This window comes from Lynx rufus, unplaced genomic scaffold (assembly GCF_022079265.1).
Source record: "Lynx rufus isolate CCGP_SWC_20201006 ecotype Redwood Valley unplaced genomic scaffold, mLynRuf1.p SCAF_9, whole genome shotgun sequence".
Lineage (NCBI taxonomy): Eukaryota > Metazoa > Chordata > Mammalia > Carnivora > Felidae > Lynx > Lynx rufus.
The window spans coordinates 74,410,455-74,433,018 of record NW_025814897.1 but is presented as its reverse complement, the minus strand read 5'-3'; the positions used below and the strand labels follow the sequence as shown (position 1 = coordinate 74,433,018).

The 22,564-nt window shown below is 39.8% G+C and overlaps 2 protein-coding genes across 6 annotated transcripts in view; one reads left to right on the top strand and one right to left on the bottom strand.

Annotated features, from left to right (window-relative positions):
* Window positions 1-10,664, bottom strand: part of GTF2H1 (general transcription factor IIH subunit 1) — a 38,057-nt gene extending 27,393 nt beyond the window's left edge. The window contains exons 1-2 of the mRNA XM_047070334.1: window positions 10,259-10,664; window positions 499-667 (exon numbers count right to left, since the gene is read on the bottom strand). Coding sequence (XP_046926290.1) covers window positions 499-652 — 154 coding nt within the window. The 5' untranslated portion in view covers window positions 653-667; window positions 10,259-10,664. The remainder of the gene's footprint in view (window positions 1-498; window positions 668-10,258) is intronic.
* Window positions 10,665-10,818: 154 nt separating this feature from the next.
* The window catches only part of HPS5 (HPS5 biogenesis of lysosomal organelles complex 2 subunit 2), a 39,725-nt gene continuing 27,979 nt past the window's right edge, over window positions 10,819-22,564 (top strand). The window contains exons 1-4 of one of the 5 annotated variants that reach the window (XM_047070330.1): window positions 10,819-10,892; window positions 16,293-16,456; window positions 22,027-22,137; window positions 22,310-22,374. In XM_047070330.1, coding sequence (XP_046926286.1) covers window positions 16,349-16,456; window positions 22,027-22,137; window positions 22,310-22,374 — 284 coding nt within the window. In that variant the 5' untranslated portion in view covers window positions 10,819-10,892; window positions 16,293-16,348. The other 4 variants (XM_047070333.1, XM_047070331.1, XM_047070327.1 and 1 more) reach the window with 4 other exon arrangements.

Below are 22,564 nucleotides of genomic sequence, written 5' to 3'. Positions count from 1 at the left end.
TTAAACAATACAATTTCGTTAAAGGGCAATCTGGCATCAACCAACATTTTAAGTGCATGAACCATCTGAATCAGTAAATCCACTGCAGGGATGTATCTCACATATACAACCTCACAAAGATATTAGTACACAGACCTATACTGCAATACTGTTTGCAATAAAAAGAATTCTGAAAACTTCCTGTCCTTCAAGGAAACTGATTAAATTATGATTCTATATCCATTCAGTGGAGTATTATGCAACTCTTAAAAGTGGCGATGTGTGGAGACTTTTACATGATGTAGATTCACATGTGTAAAACTATATAAACTTTTATTATTATAAAGTGGGAAAGGCGGGTTACAGGATAACATACGTTCAGCGATCCCACTTTAACATTATTTCCATACAGCTGGTTTTTTGGACACTATAATAAAAAAATCCACAAAGATCATGTAAGCAATCTTCCTATAAAATTATTAGCAAATGTTACATCAGGCCTTAGTATAGCTGACTTACATTTAATATCTGCATACATATGGCTGATTGTAAATCTATCTTTGCCTTCAGGTGCCCAAGCAATCCTTTCTGCCATGAGGTATAAAGCTCCATCTTGCTTCTTTTGACGCACCTTCTTTACAATTAGCAAAACTTCTTCAGATGAAGTTGCCATGATGCCTAGAAAGTGCTAAGAGAGACAAAAGATTTCACATCTCAATTAGGATCAAATTTGTTGACTTTTGGAGTCCTTTCCAAATTTAAAAAAAAAAAAAAAAGGTTTTAACATTTATTATTGTGAGACAGAGAGAGACAGACCGTGAGCAGGGGAGGGGCACAGAGAGAGGGAGACACCGAATCTGAAGCAGGCTCCAGGCTCTGAGCTGTCAGCACAAAGCCCAACGTGGGGCTTGAATTCACAAACCGCGAGATCATGCCCTGAGCCGAAGTCGGACGCTTAACTGACTGAGCCACCCAGGTGCCCTTGAGTCCTTTCCAAATTTAAACCTAAACTGATACTAAGGAAGAAAAAAGTCCCTGATTCAAAGTTGAAGATAAAGTTGTATAGCATTATCCTTTAAAATAAAATTTAATTTGCTCATTATCACAGGTTTGAATTTACACAACAGTTTATGACACTTGGTAGTTTTTAAACCATTTCTACATATTCTAATCAGAGTATTTTCAATTTACTTTACTTCCTTAGTAATATTCTTAAATCTTAAATGTATGATTTGACTATAGATATGTTGTCTTTAACCTACATTTAAAATTGTAGAACTTTAGGGGCGCCTGGGTGGCTCAGTCGGTTAAGTGGCCGACTTCGGCTCAGGTCATGATCTCGCAGTCCGTGAGCTCGAGCCCCGCGTCGGGCTCTGTGCTGACAGCTCAGAGCCTGGAGCCTGTTTCAGATTCTGTGTCTCCCTCTCTCTTTCTGACCCTTCCCTGTTCATGCTCTGTCTCTATTTGTCCCAAAAATAAATAAACGTTAAAAAAAATCATTAAAATTGTAGAACTTTAGAATTACGACTCTACTGAATATTTAGTTCAATTTTGTTTCAACTGAAACAACTAAGAGCCACAGGGTTTGTGTGACCTTACCAGAACCACTCTCAGAGCTGAAACCACACCCACATTTCCTGATTCCTGGTCTAAGTTTCTTCCTGTGTACTTTAAAAGAAAACCATTAATACTTAACACCTCATGCAACAATGTGGATGGAACTGGAGTGTAATTATGCCAAGTGAAATCAGAGAAAAATAAATGTATGATGGAATCATATGTGGAATTTAAGAAACAGATGAACATAGAGAAAGGAAAGGAAAAATAGAGAGGGAGGCAAACCATAAGAGACTCTTGAATACAGAGAACAAACAGGGATGCTGTAGGGGTGTTGGGTGGGTGGACAGGCTAAACAGGTGATGGGCATTATGGAGGGCACTTCTTGGGATGAGCACGGGAGTTGTAAGTAAGTAATGAATCACTAAATTCTATTCCTGAAATCGTTATTGTATTATATGTTAACTAACTTGGATTTAAATAAAATTTAAAACATTAAAAACAAACATTAAAAAAATAATTCTACTTAAAAAAAATTAACACTTCAGATGCTACTTCCCCCACCTTTTAACAATCAAATTGTCTTCAACTGTTCTCCAGGTCTTGGCCAAAGATTCACTTGTACATGGCTAATTCATTACCTAGGAAACAGCCTTTAGTTACCTCCACCTCCTTCCTCCCCAGTTCTGGGGAATCTTAAATATTCAACTGAAATCCTAGAGGCTTAAGTGTGGCTGCCTGGAATATGAGGCTAAAAGGGAACTTGAAGCTATAAGGGCTTAACAGGAAAGAAGCCATGATTGATGGTGATGTCTGCCATGGGATGAGATGGGAAAAAGTGATAGCACAAATACCCCATATAGGTCATTTCTGGTGAAGTTATGACTAAGATTTTATTCCCAAAGAAATGATTCAAAGTATAATTTTAAAACATTAACTTCTTCAGATATAGTTTAAAATATAATTTTAGAGAAATTTGCATATATAGATATTTTAAGAATTAAATTTGCCCTGAGAAAACAAGTCTTTTTTTTTTTTTTTTAACGTTTATTTATTTTTGAGACAGAGAGAGACAGAGCATGAACGGGGGAGGGTCAGACAGAGGGAGACACAGAATCTGAAACAGGCTCCAGGCTCTGAGCTGTCAGCACAGAGCCCGACGCGGGGCTTGAACTCATGGACTGCGAGATCATGACCTGAGCCGAAGTCGGCGGCTTAACCGACTGAGCCACCCAGGCGCCCCAAGTGAAGTCTTATTGAAACATTTTTCCTGGAGGTTAAAACAAATGGGAACAATGAAATACTGGATCTGCCATTAGTTATTCAAAATAATTGAGGAATGTTTTTTTTTTCTTTTAAATTTACATCCGAGTTAATTAGCATATAGTGCAATAATGATTTCAGGAGTGGAATTGAGTAACACTTCTATTTGGATTAAGTGGGAAAATAAGCATCAGAAGAATGGCAGGCATTAAAAATAATGGAAACCAGGGGTGCCTGGGTGGCTTAGTCAGTTAAGCATCTGGCTCTTGATTTCAACTCACGTCATGATCTTGCCATTTGTGATATTGAACCCCGTGTTAACTGGCGTTGACATGTTACATTAGTTTCATGTGTATAACATAGTAATTTGATGAGTCTATATGTTATTTTATGCTCACCACAAGTGTAGCTACAATCAAAAAAGTCATTCAAGCAGGAATTTAGAAATAAAAAATACAGGGGCGCCTGGGTGGCGCAGTCGGTTAAGCGTCCGACTTCAGCCAGGTCACGATCTCACGGTCCGTGAGTTCGAGCCCCACGTCAGGCTCTGGGCTGATGGCTCGGAGCCTGGAGCCTGTTTCCGATTCTGTGTCTCCCTCTCTCTCTGCCCCTCCCCCGTTCATGCTCTGTCTCTCTCTGTCCCAAAAATAAATAAACGTTGAAAAAAAAATTAAAAAAAAAAAGAAATAAAAAATACAAATTAAAAAAAAAGCAAAATCTTAATTTCTCTGAAGTTGATTTCCTCAATTTTGAGTAGTCAAATATTCCCTTTCATAGGTACCCTTACAGGCTACTCTACCCCAGGAATGGAAAGAAAAATGGTCAATGTGAACACATTTATTCAATAAATGTGTGCTGAGCCAACAAGTCTAGGGTTATCAACGATGAATGTCTGACAATAATGATTTCTGCTTTCAAAGAGGTTCCAGTTAGCAAGATTATTTGTGTGTCAGTGTATACAAATAAGAACACGTGATGCTCCAAAAGGGAGATAAAAAAATGTTCTGAATTAGGACCCAGAGGCCATTTCTTCACAGAGGATACTTCTTTTATAATAGATTTTTTAGTGCAAATAAAAAAAATTGGGGTATAATTAACAAATCACCAAAATACATACATCTTAGGTGGTCTGTTTGATGTATTTTGACAATTGAATACACCCATGCACCGTTACTTGAAATAAGAGAACATTTCCACCACTCCCCAAAATTCCCTCATGTTCCTTTCCATTCAACTCTCTTCCTCTCCCCCTCCAGCAACTATTTTCTGATTTCTATCACCACAGATGAGCTTCTGTGTCTTCTGGGTTTTCACAGAAATGGAATCACGTACTATGTATTCTGTCTCTGGCTTTCCGCCTAATCTGTTTCTCGAAATTCACCATATTATTACATATATCAGTCATTTGGTTTTTTTTACACTTAATAAGTTAGTTATGAATTGGGTCTTGAATGAGGATTTTGACAGAGAAAGGGAAATAGGCATCACAGGCAAAGGGAATGCTTTGGGGCAAAGGCTTGAGACTCTGGGAATGGTAAGTAGTTTGCGCTGGATGCAGTATAAAGTTCATGATAAAGATCAGTGGGCTGTGGAGTTCAGTGGTTAAGACGGAGACAGTGCAGAATGCCACCCTATGTAGTAGACAAGAAAAAACCTCTAAGGACTTTTGAATAGGGCAGCAATTTCTATTTTAGGAAATGAATCTGTGGACAGTATGAGAGAGACTTAAGAAAAGGACTAGTAGGGTCTGAACCAGGCTGGTGGCAGCAAGAATGGAGAGGAGGGAACGAGGAGGAATACTGAGGAAGCAGGATAAATAGGCGACTGCTGAAGGAGGTGTCACAGCTGCTTGCTCACACCCCACTCCTAAGCCCTACTGACACGAGTACAGTGGAACAGGTTTGAAAGTGAAGACAAGGAATTCAGTTCTGGACATGAAGAGTGTGAGGTGCTGTTGAGTCATGCAGGTGGAGATTAATTAACTTGTTTTTCACTTGCCACTGAAAACACTTCCTTATGTTGTTTTATAATCTCCAGTTTGGATATCTATAAAACATATATGATAAAGGTTAAAATTCTTAACATATACATAATGCCATCTTTTAAATGATACACTTATTTAATATCCTCCTAAGATTTTCATTAGAGGGTTACTGTTGCTTAAAAAGTTTAAAAACCACTGTTTCAAAACACTATTTAATGATATGAAAAGATACACTGTCAGGTGATCAAAGAAAAAAAAGCTTGTAGTTTGATTCTATATTCTTGAATTAAAAAAAAATATCTAAAATGTACTCAAGAGGCGCCTGGGGTGGCTTGGTCGGTTAAGCGTCTGACTTGGGCTCAGGTCATGATCTCATGGTTTGTGGGATTTAGCCCTGTGTCAGGCTCTGTGCTGACAGCTCAGAGCCTGGAGCCTGCTTTGGATTCTGTCTCCCTCTCTCTCTGTCTCTCCCCCGTTCACGCTGTCTCTCAAAAATAAATAAATTAAAAATTTTTAAAACATAAATAAAATGTACTCAACGTGGCGAGCCTGACTGGCTCAGTTGGTAAAGCATGCAACTCTCGATCTCAGAGTTGTGAGCTCAAGCCCCACGCTGGGTGTAGAGCTTACGTTTAAAAAAAAAAAAGGGCGCCTGGCTGGCTCAGTCAGTTGAGCCTCCGACTTCGGCTCAGGTCACGATCTCACGGTCCGTGAGTTCGAGCCCTGCATCGGGCTCTGTGCTGACAGCTCAGAGCCTGGAGCCTGCTTCGGATTCTGTGTCTCCTTCTCTCACTGACCCTTCCCCATTCATGCTCTGTCTCTATCTCAAAAATAAATAAACATAAAAAAAAAAAATACTCAATGCCTAGTATGTGCCAGGCACTGGGCTAATTTCTTTATAGGTATTAACTCATTCAGCCCCAGTTAACAATCCTGAGGTAGGTTATTAGTCCCATTCTGCAGATAAAGGAAACTGAGTCTAAAAAAAAAAAAAAAAATCAAGACGCTTTCCCAAAGCATCAAGGAAGTAGCTAGGTTTCAATGTGGGTCAGTCTGACCTTGGACTTCCACCATGCTATTTTGCAAATACATATGACTTGGAGGAATATACACCCAACTTCACAGTGGTTACTGATGGGTGATAGGATTACAGATGACTTAAATGTTCTTTTTGTTTTCTGGATTATCTATATTTTGTAATGAGAAGAGTAGCATTTTAAAAAATATTTATTGGGGCACCTGGGTGGCACAGTCGGTTAAGCGTCCGACTTCGGCTCAGGTCACGATCTCGCGGTCCGTGAGTTCGAGCCCCGCGTCAGGCTCTGGGCTGATGGCTCAGAGCCTGGAGCCTGTTTCTGATTCTGTGTCTCCCTCTCTCTCTGCCCCTCCCCCGTTCATGCTCTGTCTCTCTCTGTCCCCAAAAAAATAAATAAACGTTGAAAAAAAAATTTTTTTTTAAATATTTATTAATTTATTTTGAGAGAGAGAGAGAGCATGCCCATGTGCATGTGGGGGAGGGGCAGAGAGAGAGAGAAAGAGAGACAGAGAGAATCCCAAGCAGGCTTTGTGCTGGTGGCACAGAGCCTGACATGGGGCTTAAACTCTCCAACTGGGGCTTGGACTCTTGAACGGTGAGATCATGACCTGAGTCGAAATCAAGTCTCAGACGCTTAACTGACTGAGCCACCCAGTTGCCCCAAAAAGTAGTTATTTAAAAAGTCTTTCCAGGAGTTTGTTCCCTATCAAACCACAGGCTTATAAGGTAACACAGGAAAGTGTTGCAGGTATTAGTGTGGGTAAGAAAACTATTGTTGGGGCGCCTGGGTGGCGCAGTCGGTTAAGCGTCCGACTTCAGCCAGGTCACGATCTTGCGGTCTGGGAGTTCGAGCCCCGCGTCAGGCTCTGGGCTGATGGCTCAGAGCCTGGAGCCTGTTTCCGATTCCATGTCTCCCTCTCTCTCTGCTCCTCCCCCGTTCATGCTCTGTCTCTCTCTGTCCCAAAAATAAATAAACGTTGAAAAAAAAAAAAAAAAAACAATTGTTATTTTCAATTTCTGTAATAAGTGTGTATGAATTTATTTTTATTCACTTTAAAAATTTAATGTACAAAAGAAATTTCATATATGTATGGAACTAATTAATACCTTAATATTAATTTTGATATTCATTATAATAAACATTATAGTAACTTAAAAAAACCATCTGTATTACTTGAAATTATACTGCATATTATGTGAACCACATTTTAGGAAACGTGAATTAAAATCTGAAAGATAGGAGGGGAGGTTTTGTCGACACAGAGAAAGCAGATAATTACAAAACAATTTTAAGTATGTCCATATATGGAGGAAAAGCACTGAAGGAGTTTCCAATTAACTGGGCTTATAAGCACAAATAAAGTATAAGCTTTGGAAAAGAACAGAAAAACTTCTAAGATAGGAAGGTAAGAAAGAAAAGATGAGTGAAGACAGAGAAACTGTAAAACGGAGAGGAAGTTAGATGGAGAGAAAAAGCCACTTGGGAGAACACTGAAAATAAGTCAGGGGTAAGTAACTGAACATTGGAATGACTAGTCAGTGGTCTCATAGCTAACTTGCTTGGCAAATTTCCTTGTTCATCCATAGCACCTCTGTTAATTGTACGAGGACCAGTTTTAGAAAGTTTAACAGAATCAGTGGGGCTATCCTACAAAGCACTACATGGTTTTCAGATGTTTCTTGAAGATGGCTCCTTGGGTGGCAAAAAAATTCTTCTTCCCAGTAGAATTCTAGAAGAGCCACAGAATATTTGTTCATGAAAAATATCAGTTAGTTCCATTTAAACAAATTGACCCGATGAAGATCTAGCTTTACTTAAAAGATTTACATTATGAAATCATGTGCCACTTCTTTAAATACCAAGATCCTCCAGTAAAGACATTAATTCATTTGCAGTTAAATATTTGCCTGAAGGTAAATGTACATGCTTTGCTCTGAGCCTTTGCATATTCTCCTCCTCCTTTCCTATCACCTGGCTTTTACTCATTTGTTTGTCTACTCTAAGTTTCAAAGTTACTAGGCAAGACCTTCCATTCTTTTCTTGATAGCACTTACCACAACTATAATTAATTTTTAAAGTAGTTCTTTGAATGTCTGTCTCCCCTGACAGACTGCAAGCTTCATAAAGGGAAGAGGATGCATGTGTTGTATTCACTGCAATACAGCACCCAGCAGCATATTTAGCCCATAGGAAGAGTCCAATAAACATCTGTGATTATCTATTTAAGATATTTGGTGTTAAAAGAACACCATCCTGGTAAGATACATAAGACACCTTCGTACATATATCCTTGGCTAAACTCCAGGAAGCATTATAGCTCTCTACTCAGAGATCACAGTATCATTCCTCAGGGATTCCAATAACTGGGTTTTAAGGAAACAGGGATAGGAAAAATTTCAAACTATTCAACAGAAATCTTTAAATTGCATTTCTCTTCTAATATGCACAGATAAATGGGGCAGAAATAAGGACAACAAGTGAACTATAAACTCCACATCACCCTCTAAAAGGAGGATTATTAGAGAGAGCTGCTATATCTGCCAGGATACAAAATGGAGATCTGGAATGCTGCTTGCTGTGAGGCAATCCAAAAAAATTTTAACAATCCAGCATTACAGAGAACAGGACCTTGGAAGTATGTAAAAAGTGACCAAAATTTACCATTTCAATGAAAGTTACGCACACAATGAAGCTATTAAGGGGAGTAACTGATGTAGCAATTTTAAGACCAAGCACTTTTTCATTTTTACAGCAGTGCAGGGAGAGGCAGAAGGAGGAAAATGCGACAGACACAAGACAGAACGAAATGTATGCTCATATTCACTAATAAATACTGCATGCTGACAAGAGTATAATATCCAAATCAAGAGAAGAGCAATCAGTCTGTAATCAAAGTGGGGAAGGGAGGGACTTACTAGTTATTAGCTGGACGCCAGATACTGCCACACTAAAGGCAAGCTAAGAGAGAAAAGAGGAAGGGCACAAGGGACCTCCTCCAGCAGTATCCACGAGGTAGAAACACTGGTCAAAATGCTAGGAAAGCTCAATGGTAGGGGAAAAACCTAGCAGCACAGAAAAGTAAGGCTAAAAGGTGGAAAGATTAACCAGCAGGGAGAAGATATATGCCTCGAGGGCAGTATGTGCAGGAAGCTGATCATTTGGTTTATTAAACCGATTCCTCTCTGCACCAATCTTCCTAGTATTTTTAAAGAGCCCTCTCTGCATTTGCATGAATAATTTTTTTACAGTTGCACTACCATATATATTTAATATCACCTAGGAGAAACTCAAACTTTCAATCTGCTGCTAAATGTCAGCTGAGTGAGGGTAAAGGACAGGTTTAATAGCCCCAAATTATCTTCCCTCCTTCCCAAATGAGGGATTTAGGTCTGCTAAAAGGTACAAAGTTCTCTCCAGAGTCCGTTCCTTCTGCAAGCCATAGGCCTGATTCTAGAGGTTATCTTCTTTTCTGTCGTGACTTCTCCATCTCCTTTGTTCTACTTTTGACTTTAAAAAGCTATGTTAGGATTGGCAATTTTGGCTTATTTACCAAAGCCCAGTTCAGTGGTGTTCAAACTGTGTTCAACAGGGGAGGCCGACTGGGTGGGGCTCGGCACTCCCAAATTCAATTCCATCAGAGCATGCTGTTTTGTATAACGGAGTTCCCAGTAAGAATTAGTGGGGAGAAATTGTTCCACTCCTTTATGGAGTTAATACTTACTACAGTGTGTATTTCAAACCACTTAGTTTTTGTATGTTTTTCACATTGTCTTCTAATGGGCTAACGATTAAGTTTCTGGATCTTTTCCCTCTCCGCAACCATACAGACCCCAAAATGAGTGTTTAAGAATCAATGGAACACACTGCCTTAGTCGACTTAGTCTTAGAACACTGGGGGCTTTATAAAATAATTACATATTTCCATAGGTTAGTGATCTATTTTTCATCATTACAAGACAATCAAATTGGGCAAGGACCAAAGCCGGGGGTGTGGACTGGCACATGTGTTAAGAAGCTTTTACAAAGCCGTAGAATTGACAGGTCAAGCAAAAGATGTGTGGACACTACAGTGAAAGGTGTTCTCCTACAGAAACCGAAAGACTTAAGAGCACATTTCCTAACGGGAAGGGCTCCTCTGTCACTCAGAGGCCTCCACGTCCTTCATTCTCAAAAGCTAAGTCTAACCCTTGCTTTGGGGAAATCTTCGAGTCCCTGCTCTTAGTAAAGGGGCAGACTTCCTATAGGCCAGCAGATTAGGGGTCGCCTATTCCTCGCTTCAGGACAATAAAAGGCTACCGAGATGGCAGGCGTAGGAGCTGTGGCGACGGCAACAGGGACACTGGGAAAAGGGGCAGAATCCGCGCCGTCCAGCGGCCCCCAGGCCTGTCAGCTCCTTACCCACCCTCCCACCCGCCCCCATTCTTCGGTCTAAACTTACCAAGTGAGAGCTACGGCCCTGGGCAGGGAGTAACTGGCCTGGGTCGGGTCGAGTTCCGCTGCGCTTCTTAGAGACGCTGCCGGGAAGAGGCTGAAACCCAGTAGCCACCACCGTCGCCACCGCCTCTGTTACTGGGGGGTCTCGCCTCCATCGCTGGCTGCGAGGACTCTGAGGGCACGTGACCGGAAGTACCGAGGCGGGCCTGCCGGGCACGTGACCCAGAGCGCGGCCGCCATGACACCTTCCGCTAGTTCCCTCCCTCCCCCGCCGGTTCCCGCCTGTTTCATTTCCTTTCGCCGGCCTCAAGCTGTGAAGGGTCCCAGGATCCTGGCTGGCTCACCCCTTTGGCCTAACGCTCCTCCGGTCTCCGACGGCGCTGTGTCTTCGGCCAGCAGCAGCCCGCTGACTGCAGGCCGCAGAGAGCGTAATTGCGACCGCGGCCGGAGGGGGAGGGACCACGCACAAGCAGGGGGCGTGACCCGTCACGTGACAAGGAAGTGCCGTTAATAGCGGTGTCCCTGCGTCCCCGTCGCTTCTGGATGACGTAAACGCGGGAGGGGAGGTACGGAAGGAGGGAAAGACTCTCCGGTATCGTTCTTAGTTGCTCGTTGAGTGTACGGCTTTTAGTTGCTCGGTGAGTGTCCCAGCGGCCATCCGTGAGAGAGGGTCTGATCTATTGAGAATTGGGGGTTTCCGGCCTTGGAAGTGGTGGAGCGGAGCCGAGACCTCTGGGCTGCGGGTCTGTGAGCCTGGCTTGGAAAACATGGTTACCGAAGCTTCTCTCCTCAAGAGATCTGAATACAGTGTTAAAGATATCGCTGCAGAAAAGTTACTAGTTCCGCTAGGGAGCTTCTTATGGCCAGGGACTGTGTCCGGCGATGGGTACAAAGAATGTTGACTGCATGATGCATGTATGAATCGCCATTTCTCTGTGGCGAAGCGTTCTCTGATTATTACTTCTCGGGTGGAAAGATCCCACTATGGAATGGTGGAATCTCGTATTTACCCTTCGCATAGTATCTTTACTTTTTGCTTAATTCCATCTTTTCCGTCCACGTAGCTAGTGGGGGGAGAAAGAATGCTGTGATTTGCTTTTAATGTGTAAGCAGCAAACACTGTGGTCCGTTGGTGAAATGAGTACTAGGCGATGATAAAAAGCCTTTTCTTAATCCTACTACTCGTTTATGTTACCATAAAGGATTGCATAGAAGTGGAAAGGTGATTAGATTAGGGCTCAGGAGAAGTGGATTCTAGTCACAGCTCTACCTCTCAGGAGCTCTGTAACCTTGGGTAAGCCAACCCCTCAAGAAGTTGTTTTACTGACTTTGGTAAGCATTTATAGCCACCTTCTAATTGTTAAGTTGTTTGTTTGTTTTTGGCTAGAGGTGTGCAGGCTTGACAGAAGTAGTATTTAAACCCAGCTTTGCAGAAAGGTAGGATTTTATTAGTTGGATGAAGATTCAGAAAACAGTATCTATTGAACCACAGAGGCACAGGAAGTTTATACAATGAAAGAGAAACAAAAAATAGCAAGGTATAGTTGGACAATAGGGGTAGAGTGGAAGATGGGGCTGGAAAAATAAATAAGGATGAGATCATAGATTAAGAGGGGGAGCTTTGGAAGGTTTGTACACTGATTTCTTTTTAAAAGTAGGTACTGAAAAAATCTTGTGATTATGGAAAATTGCAAACATAGACACAAGTAGACAGGATAGTAAAATGAACCCCATGTACTCATAACCCATTTTTAACAGTTGTCAACATTCTACTGTTTTTATTACAGAGAATTTAAATGTGTTGGTACTTTTTATATGCATTGTCACATTTGATTAATAGTAGATTTTTATTTGAGCTCAATTCTATGGTATGTAAGTACTTGCTAGGATGATTATATTTGTGTGAAAATTCCTTTGGGTTTTAGTTGAATCAAAAGTGTGACATGGCTACTTTAAAAACGGTGCTGTTTTAGGTTATAACATAGAAATTTAATGTCCAGATCAAGGAAGTTACTGCTTCTATTCTAGTCTTTGTTATTCAGCCACTTAAGGTGTATTATGTTCAGTTCTAGGCACCATATTTTTGGGCAAACTAAATGGCCTTTGTAGAAGGTTGACAAGAATAGAGGAAGTTAGTAATTGTGTCAGAAATTATCGAAGAATTGGGAATGCTAAATTTTTAGAAGACCTGATAACACTTTTCAAATACTGAAGGGTTGTTTTGGGAGAAGTAAACATTCCTTTAAACTGCAGAAGACACAATTAGAAATAATTAGTAAAAGCTCTAAGTGAGCAGATTTTAATATTAAAGAGAGAGAAAAAGAACAAAGGAAAGTATAAATATAGAGTTGGCTTAACTCTATACCATCTTAATTCTTTTTTTTTTTTTAACGTTTTATTTATTTTTGAGACAGGGAGAGACAGAGCATGAACAGGGGAGGGTCAGAGAGAGGGAGACACAGAATCTGAAACAGGCTCCAGGCTCTGAGTGGTCAGCACAGAGCCCAACGTGGGGCTTGAACTCACGGACCGTGAGATCATGACCTGAGCCGAAGTGGGCCGCTTAACCGACTGAGTCACCCAGGCACCCCATATACCACCTTAATTCTTAACCATCACCCCGCAACTTCTCTCGAGAACTGACATTGCTGACGCTGTTTCTTTTCCGTTCTCATTTCCTATTAAATATATATTTTTTGAAAATTAGGAACCTGTTAGTTTAGTTTTTTTTACCTCATTAAATTATAACTTGCAGGACACTGAAATCAAGGCCCGATGGCCTATCCACTTCAGAGTTTAAGATCACAAGTGGAAGAGATAGACAATGTGGACTTGATGTCATTCCTTTCCAGCTTCTTTAGGATCTTATACCATGGTTTTATCTTTTTCTTGTGTCTTCAGTCTTTTTCATTCTAAAGACTCTTAGCTACTATTTACAAATCTGTTTGAGTCTCTCCTGGTCAGAAAGTCCAGAGAGATTTTCTCCTTTTCCACCAGATTTCTTGAGTAATTGAAAGGCCTTGTCTTTACTACCTTACTACCCACCACTTTTCTTAAGTCTTTGTTTTCTAGGGTGTGCCCACAGCGCTTCACAGAAATTACGTGATTGCCTAACACCAAATCCTTTGATGTCTTTCTGTTGCCTACCAAATTAAAATTTCTTCAGGTTCTTTGGTTTGAAATTAGAAGTGTTTCATGCTTTGTGTTGAATTACTATTCCACTTTTATTTTTCATTACTCTGTTCCTTGTATCCTGTGTCTCAACCAAAAACTAAACTTGTATTCTCCAAATGTATCCTCTGTATTTTTGCTTATTGCTGCCCTTACCCTTTTCCTTCTGATAAAAGCCTATTCGGCTCCAGTGCTGCTTCCCTTAGGAAGTTTTCGACAGTTCCCTTTAACTCAGTGTGAAATGTGATTCTTCTGTCCTTTAAGTTCCAACATAGCATTCTGCTTATGTTTTCCTTATTAGGTGTGTGTGTGCGCACGCGCATGTTCTTTTTCTCCTTGTTTATAAAGTGACTGATTTCCAGAATTATTTTGTCATTTCTACCACTGTGTCTCATATTTCACAAGGAACTCAATAAAATGAATGAGTGAAAAGAATGATAGTTTTTTTCTTAGGTCAAGAATTCTCAAAAGAAGTCTTTTTCAAAGATTTTATTTTATTTTATGTTATGTTATGTTTGTTATGTATGTTATGTTATGTTATGTTATGTTATGTTATGTTATGTCATGTTATGTTATGTTTATGTTGGAGAGAGAGAGTGAAAGAGGCAGAGAGAGGACACAAGAGAATCCCAAGCAGGCTCTGCAATGTCAGTGCAGTGTAGCTCAAACCCACGGACCATGAGATTATGACCTGAGTGGAAATCAAGGGTCGGGATGCTCAACTGACTGAGCCACCCAGGCATCCCTAAAGATTTTAAGTAATCTCTACAGCTGACATGGGCTTGAACTCAAAATTCCAAGTTCAGGAGTTGCATGCTTCACTGACTGACCAGCCAGCTGCCCTGGAATTGTTAAATATTTTGAGTATAGGACTACTAAAGATTTGGTTTTCTTTTTGGACTATTATTCTTATACTAAGAATAGTATAACGAAGAGGAGATAAGACTATATTATGTGTATGCAATAAAAAACATCGTAAGCTTATGTGTGTTTTGCCACTGGAAGGTACACTCCATGAATGTTAGGACTTTGTTTTGTCCTCTGTTTTATCTCTCCAACCTAGAACAGTGCACAAGTTGGTGCTATTGTAACTGAACAAACATGAGTTCCCTCCTGTGAGTCAAGGTAGAAACTACAATGGGTAGAGTTGTTGCACAAAGGAAACTTTATTTGCAGCAAACAAGGAGATCACAGGGAATAACTTTCAAAGCCATGACTCCCTGAGAAAGAGTGAATGTTTGTTTGTTTTAGAGTTAGAATGAGTATTTAGATAAGGGAGACTTGTCACCTCTGTGTAGAGGCCCACGCATGCTCCTTTAGGAAATATGCTTATATGTACATAGTATATCATGTAAAGGAGGCTTGTGCTTCTGTTTAGGTGGAGATTTTCATATTCAAATGAGGTAAAAGTAACTGTCGGTCACTCCCTGGATTACTCCGCAGTCCAGCTGCACTGGCATGAGTCGGGAGGTGAGCTCAAACTGGTCAGGGTGGTTTGGACCACCAGAACTCCTATCCAGGCACTTGTTGCTTGAGGGGTTGTTTCAGTTTCCATCACATGATGCTATGCCCCTCCGGTCTTTTGCCTGAGTTAAGAGGTAAGCTGGAAAGAAGAGCTTAAGGAAAAATGTGGGACAGAGGTTGGTAGGAGCAAGCAGGTGAGCAGTAAAGGTTGAGGTTTGGGGTCTTGCTGGTAATACTATGTACATATTTGCTGAATAAATAAATAAGTGAATACATGTTCTGAAAAAAACCTGTAAATTAAAAACAAGTACAAGCAGTTGTTTCTGAATTTTTCAGTAGTGTTTGCTTTTTTTTTTTTAACGTTTATTTTGAGAGAGAGTGTGGGGGGGGGTGGGGAGAGGCAGAGAGAGAGAGAGGGAGAGAAAATCCCAAGTAGGTTCCGTGTCATCAGTGCAGAAGAGCCTGACACAGGGCTCGATCTCATGAACGCTGAGATCATGACCTGAGCCAAAACCAAGAGTTGGGCACTCAACCTACTGAGCCACCCAGGTGCCCCTGTAGTGTTTGCTTTTATTCTTAATTTGGCACGTTACAAAAAATGGAGAAAAGTTAAATTAACGGGTAAGAATTTTCTTGAATTTTGTTTCTTTTCTGGAAGCTGGTGCAATTTGACAAAAATATACACTTGAGAGTTGCTGAACAGATAACTCTTGTGTTAGTGTACAAAGTCTTCATTGGTTATTTAGCATTTGCTGCTTTGTATTCCTATTCCTATTCATTGCTATCAGTTTTCTTATTGAAGCTCTTACTTTGAGCTTTAATTCTCTGTACCTTACTTCCCACTTAGTAGGTGCATTCATTCATTTAACAGATACTTACTGAGCCCTTGATAGTGTGGAGAAAGAGATCCAGAGGTGTGTTTCTATTGAGCACAGTTAAATTATTGGCTGATAACTATTGAATTTGCTCATAAGGGTTTATAGTTTGAAGCCTTTACAGAATGTTGCCTTTTAATGAGAGACTCTGAAAGGTAGAGGAAGATTTACAACTCAAAAAGTACAACTGAAGTTGCTATTTTACCAAAGAGGAACTTGACCAATTTTTCTCTACATCCTCCGTTCTACCTACTCACACTGTTAGATAAATAGAGTGGGACAGGATTATGGAGGGACCTTGAGAATCTGGGCTTGATTCTCTGGGAGCTTCAGAGTCAGGGAATGATACAGTACATGCTGATGGTTGCACATAATGTTATCTATGTGTGTTTTCTTTCCTCGTAGATGCTAAGTACCTCCAAAGTAGGGATCCTTGTTCCTTTCTCCTGTTTCTCCATGGTCTCTATATATCCATTAAATGCTTGGTAACTAAGCAAGGAGCTTCTAAAAATTATATTTTTTTTGCAGGTTTTATTCAGGAATACTGTGCCTGTCACTCAACGTAGTTTCACGATTCCAGCTAAATGACTTTTGTGCCAGTGATACCGGAGTCCTACAGCCATGTACTGGCAGAATTTGAGTCTCTGGATCCATTACTTTCAGCCCTGAGGCTGGACTCCAGTCGTCTAAAGGTGAATTTCTTGATCCGCGTATCTGTTTCATGTTCATATTTGTATATTTTGTGCACACTGTTGTATATGCTCCCTGCCGTCTAGTTCTTTATGTTTAATGGAATCATGGGTATTCTTCCCTGTGCTAGTAATACCTTACATACAAGTAGCATGTTCATAGGTCTTTCTTTTTTCTTTTTCTTTGTATTAAAAACATTTTTTTTTATATTTGAGAGAGCGAGAGAGAGACAGCGTGAGCGGGGGAGGGGCAGAGAGCAAGAGGGAGACACAGAATCTGAAGCAGGCTCCAGGCTCTGAGCTGTCAGCGCAGAGCCAGATATGAGGCTCGAGCCCACAAACCGTGATGAGAACGTTTCTTGAGCCAAAGTTGATGCTTAACCGACTGAGCCACTCAGGCGTCCCAACTCTTTCTTTTTCTTTTTTTTTTCCAACGTTTATTTATTTTTGGGACAGAGAGAGATAGAGCATGAACGGGGGAGGGGCAGAGAGAGAGGGAGACACAGAATCGGAAACAGGCTCCAGGCTCTGAGCCATCAGCCCAGAGCCTGACGCAGGGCTCGAACCCACGGACCGCGAGATCGTGACCTGGCTGAAGTCGGACGCTTAACCGACTGCGCCACCCAGGCGCCCCTTCTTTTTTTTTTTTAACTTGTTTTATTTTTTATTTTTTTAAATTTACTTCCAAATTAGTTAGCATATAGTGCAACAATGATTTCAGGAGTAGATTCCTTAGTGCCCCTTATCTATTTAGCCCATCCACCCTCCCAAAACCCCTCCCGTAACCCTCAGTTTGTTCTCCATATTTATGAGTCTCTTCTGTTTTGTTCCCCTCACTGTTTTTATATTATTTTTGTTTCCCTTCCCTTATGTTCATCTGTTTTGTCTTTTAAAGTCCTCAGATGAGTGAAGTGATATGATTTTTGTCTTTCTCTGACTAATTTCACTTAGCATAATACTCTCCAGTTCTATCCACATAGTTGCAAATGGCAAGATTTCATTCTTTTTGATTGCTGAGTAATAAATACTCCATTGTATATCTATACCATATCTTTTTTATCCATTCATCCATTGGTGGACATTTGGGCTCTTCCCATACTTTGGCTATTGTTGATAGTGCTGCTATAAACATGGGGGTGCACGTGTCCCTTCGAAACAGCACACCTGTATCCTGTGGATAAATGCCTAGTAGTGCAATTGCTGGGTCGTAGGGTAGTTCTATTTTTAGCTTTTTGAGGAACCTCCATACCGTTTTCCAGAGTGGCTGCACCAACTTGCATTCCCTTCCCAACTCTTTCTTGATTTACTTTCTGAGCTATTATTTGAATTCTTTCCCATTCTTGAAATGATATTGATTGTTCAGATTTTTTTTTCCTTCACAATAATCTTGCTGTTTTCCCTAAGAAAGTAATGTACTTGGTTGAAAATAAATAGTATAAATGAGCATACCATGTTGCATTTTAAGCAACATGGGCTGCAGTTATACTAAGCTCATTACAGAACAAGGAGTTTGATGTACCCTCCATTTTAGGGAACAGAGCAAAAGCCATTAGCTGTGTGGGATAAAGTATGTGCTTCCCTCAAACCCTGAGTTCTTTTGATAAACTCAGGAATGACATAGTGAAGAACAAATCTTATGACCAATTCCAAAATAATTTCATTCTTATACTTTTGCTCCCCCACCCCAGTAATTTTCTAGCCTTTAAGCAGAAGAATAGGATGTAATAGGCAAAGTGATATGAGCAACACTCATGAGGGGTTGATTTCAGTTAGACTTTTTTTTTTTTTTTTTAAGTTTATTTTTGAGAGAGAGAATGAGCAGGGGAGGGGCAGAGTGAAAGAATCCCAAGCAGGCTCTGTGCTGTTAGAGCAGAGCCTGACACAGGGCTTGAACTCATGAACCGTGAGATCATGACCTGAGCTGAAATCAATAGTTGGATGCTTAACCGACTGAGCCACCCAGGCACCCGTCTTTAATCCATTTTGAGTTTATTTTTCCGTAGGTGAAAGAAAGTGGTCCAGTTTCATTCTTTGCCTGTTGCTGTCTAGAGTCTTCAATACCATTTGTTGAAGAGTGTCTTTTTCCCATTTATTCCTCCTTTGTTGAAGATTAATTGACCATATAATTGTGCTTTTATTTCTGGGTTTTCTGTTCTATTCCCTTGATCTGTGTGTCTATTTTTATGCTAGTACTATACTGTTTTAATTACTACCATTTTGTAATATAACTTGAAATCTGAACTTGTGATACTTCCAGTGTTTCCAAAATTGCTTTGGCTATTCAAGACCTTGTGTAGTTCCATGCAAAATTTAGGATGGATTGTTCTAGTTCTGTGAAAAATGCTGTTGGTGTTTTGATAGGGATTGCATTTAAACTATAGATTGCTTTGAATAGTATAAACATTTTAACAATATTCTGCCAATCCATGAACATGGAATATCTTTCCATTTCTTTGCATCGTCTTGAATTTTTTTCATCAGTGTTTTATATAGTTTTCAGAGTACAGGATTTTCACCTGTTTGGTTAAATTTATTCCTAGATATTTTATTGTTTTAGGGGTAGTTGTAAATGGGATTGTTTTCTTAATTTCACTTTCTGCTGCTTCATTGTTAGTGTATAGGAATGCAAAAGATTTCTGTACATTGATTTTGTATCCTGTTAGTTTACTATTCATTCATTTATCATTTCTCCTGGTTTTCATTTATCAGTTTTAGTGGTTTTTTGATGGTGTCTTTAGTGTTTTCTCTATATAGTAACATGTTATCTGCAAATAGTGGGAGTTTTACTTTTTCCATACCAATTTGGATGCCTTCTATTTTTTTATGTTGTCTAATAGCCGTGTCTAGGACTTCCAGTATTATGTTTAATAAAAGTGGTGAGAGTGGATATCCTTGTCTTGTTCCTGACCTTAAGGGGAAAGCTCTGTTTTTCACCATTAAGTATGATGTTGGCTGTGGGTTTTTCATATAAGGTCCTTATTGTGTTGAGGTATGTTCCCTCTAGACCTACTTTGCAGAGGGTTTTTATCATGAATGGATGTTGTACTTTGGCAAATGCTTTTTCTCCATCTGTTGAAATGATTATATGGTTTTATCCTCTTATTGATGTGATGTGTCACATTGTTTGTGAATATTGAACCATTCTTGTATCCTGGGACTAAGTCCCACTTGATAAAGATATAATATTTTTTGATGTGTTCTTGGATTCAGCTTACTAATATTTTGTTGAGGATATTTGCATCGATATTCATGAGAGATTTTGAACTGTAGGTTTTTGTTTTTGTTTTTGTTTTTGTTTTTTTTTGTGGTGTTTTTATCTGGTTTTGGTATCAGGGTGATACTGGCTTCATAGAATGAATTTGAAAATTTTTCTTCCTCTTGTATTTTTTGGAACAATTTGAGAAGAATAGGTATTAACTCTTTTTTTTAATGTTTGACAGAATTTGCCTGTGAAGCCATCTGGTCCTGGACTTTTTGTTTGTTGTGAGTTTCTTATTACTGATTTAATTATTTTGCTGGTAATTGGTCTCTTTAGATTTTCTATTTCCTCCTACTTTAATTTGGGGAGGTTATACATTTCTAAGAACTTATCCATTTCTTTCAAGTTGTCCAATTTGTTGACATACAGGTTTTTATAATATTCTGATATAATTGCTTGTATTTCTATGGTGTTGTTTGTGATTTTTCCTCTTTCATTAGTGGCTTTGTTTATTTGGGTTCTGTCTCTTTTTTTTTAATGAGTCTGGCTACAGGTTTGTCAATTTTGTTGATCTTTTCAAAGAACCAGCTCCTGAGAGCCCCTGGTTTGAGTGTCTGACTCTTGATTTTGGCTCAGGTCATGATCCCAGGGTTGTGGGATCAAGCCCCACCTTGGGCTCTGTGCTGAGCATGGAACCTGCTTAAGATTCTCCTTCTGTCTCTCTCTGTCTCTCTCTCTCTCTCCCCCTTCTTCTCTCCCCCACTTGCATGCATGCACTCTCTCTCTCTCTCTTAAACACACACACACACACACACACACACACACACACACACTCAAAGAACCAGCTCCTGGATTCATTGATCTGCTGTATTGTTTTTTTTAGTTTCTATATCATTTATTTCTGCTCTGATCTTTATTATTTCCTTCCTTTTCCTGGGTTTGAATTTTATTCTTCTTTTTCTAGCTCTTTTAGGTGTGAGGTTATTTTTCCTGCTTCTTGAGGTAGGCCTGTATTGCTATAAACTGCCTTCTTGGAACTTCTTTTGCTGCATCCCAAAGATTTTGGACTGTTGTGTTTTCATTTTCATTTGTTTCCATGTAATTTTTAATTTCTTCTTTAATTTCTTGTTTGATCCATTCATTGTTTAGTAGCATGTTATTTAACCTCCCTGTATTATGCTCTTTCCAATTTTTTTCTTGTGATTGATTTCTAGTTTCATAGTATTGTGGTCAGAAAAGATGCATGGTATGACTTCAATTTTTTGAATTTGTTGAGACTTGTTTTGTGGCCTAATGTGTAATCTGTTCTGGAGAACGTTCCGTGTGCACTTGAAAAGAATGTTGCATTCTGCTGTTTTAGGGTGGAATTTCCTGAAGATGTCTGTTAAATTCATCTATTCCAGTGTGTCAAAGCCCCTGTTTCCTTGTTGATTTTCTATTTGGATGATATGTCCATTGATCTAAGTCAGGTGTTCCAGTTCCCTGCTATTATTATGTCACTGTATGTATATATAGTGTATATGTATTTGTATACACACACACACACACACACACACACACACACTATTAATATATATATTGATTGTTTCCCAAAGGCTTTCTTTTTTTCTGACTCTTCCTTTTACCTGGTAAGGTAAACCTTTCTAAGAAACCCCAGCAGGCTTAGTCTTATTAGCTGGAGTTTAGTCAGATATCTCTCACTAGCTTCAGGAAAAACTGAGTAAATGAATATTTAGATTTTCCAGCTTCTGTGGTGGAAAGCAAGGTTGAAGAGGGTTGGGAGTGTCTGTTCATCAGCAAAGCAACAAATTTTGCCACAGGGTGTTGGGCACAGCATGGCCACTGTTTTCTGTGGTAGATAAGGAAAGGAATTAGCAGGCTGAGGGTCTAACAGCATAGTGACCTGCATCTGTGTCCTCTATAGTCTCACCCATTCTAAAAGCTGTGGGTGATTTGTGTGCTAATTATGTGGACTAGAAATGATTCAAATGAGTAAATGGTTAAAGCAGTTGCTTTATCCCCTGGGGACTTACTTGGTCTTTCATCTTTGTGGTCAGCAGTGGAATGATTTAGCCAAATTACACAAAAGATGAATGATCTGATAACTGGATTTTGCCAAGGGAAAATTACTCATTTGTATAATTGAGCCTATTCAGTCATTTTGAGATTTAGTTAAAAATTTAAAACCACAATGTTCTGTCTGTGTCTTGTGCTCGAATGAGAAGCTGAGTGCCATAACATGGTGTCCAGCTGGGCAGGAAGTGGGGTGGGGGAGGAACCTGCTACACAGGTCTTAGTATTTATGTCTAGTAGTTTCTTTTATTTAGTTACGTGACTACGATCATCTCACCCTTGTCTGTTTACGTGTTTTCAGTGCACGAGCATAGCTGTGTCTCGGAAATGGCTGGCTTTAGGCAGTTCGGGAGGAGGACTCAATCTCATTCAGAAGGAAGGCTGGAAGCACAGGCTTTTTCTTTCACACAGGGTAAGCTTAATTAATCATAGTTCTGTCATGCCATTTGGAGTATCTTTCATAAATCCCAATTTCTCCATTATGAATAATCATTTGGAGTAAAAGAGGAATGTAAATCTTGAGATTTAAAAGTAAAAAAATTACCATTTTTGAGAAGCCTAATATTTTTCCTTTTGTGTTCTAGGAAGGTGCAATTTCTCAGGTTGCCTGTTGTTTACATGATGATGATTATGTTGCTGTAGCTACCAGGTAAGAAACTGCTTTAAAATTATCTGATCTTTTCTAAGTACATTTTAAATTGACAAGCCCTAGTTATGTGTTTTTTAGGGGCTAACCATCCTGGTTTATCTATGACTGTCCCAATTTTAGCACTGAAAGTCCTGAGTCCTAAGGAAATCTCTCAGTTCCCAGCAAACCAGGACAGACATTTGGTCACCCT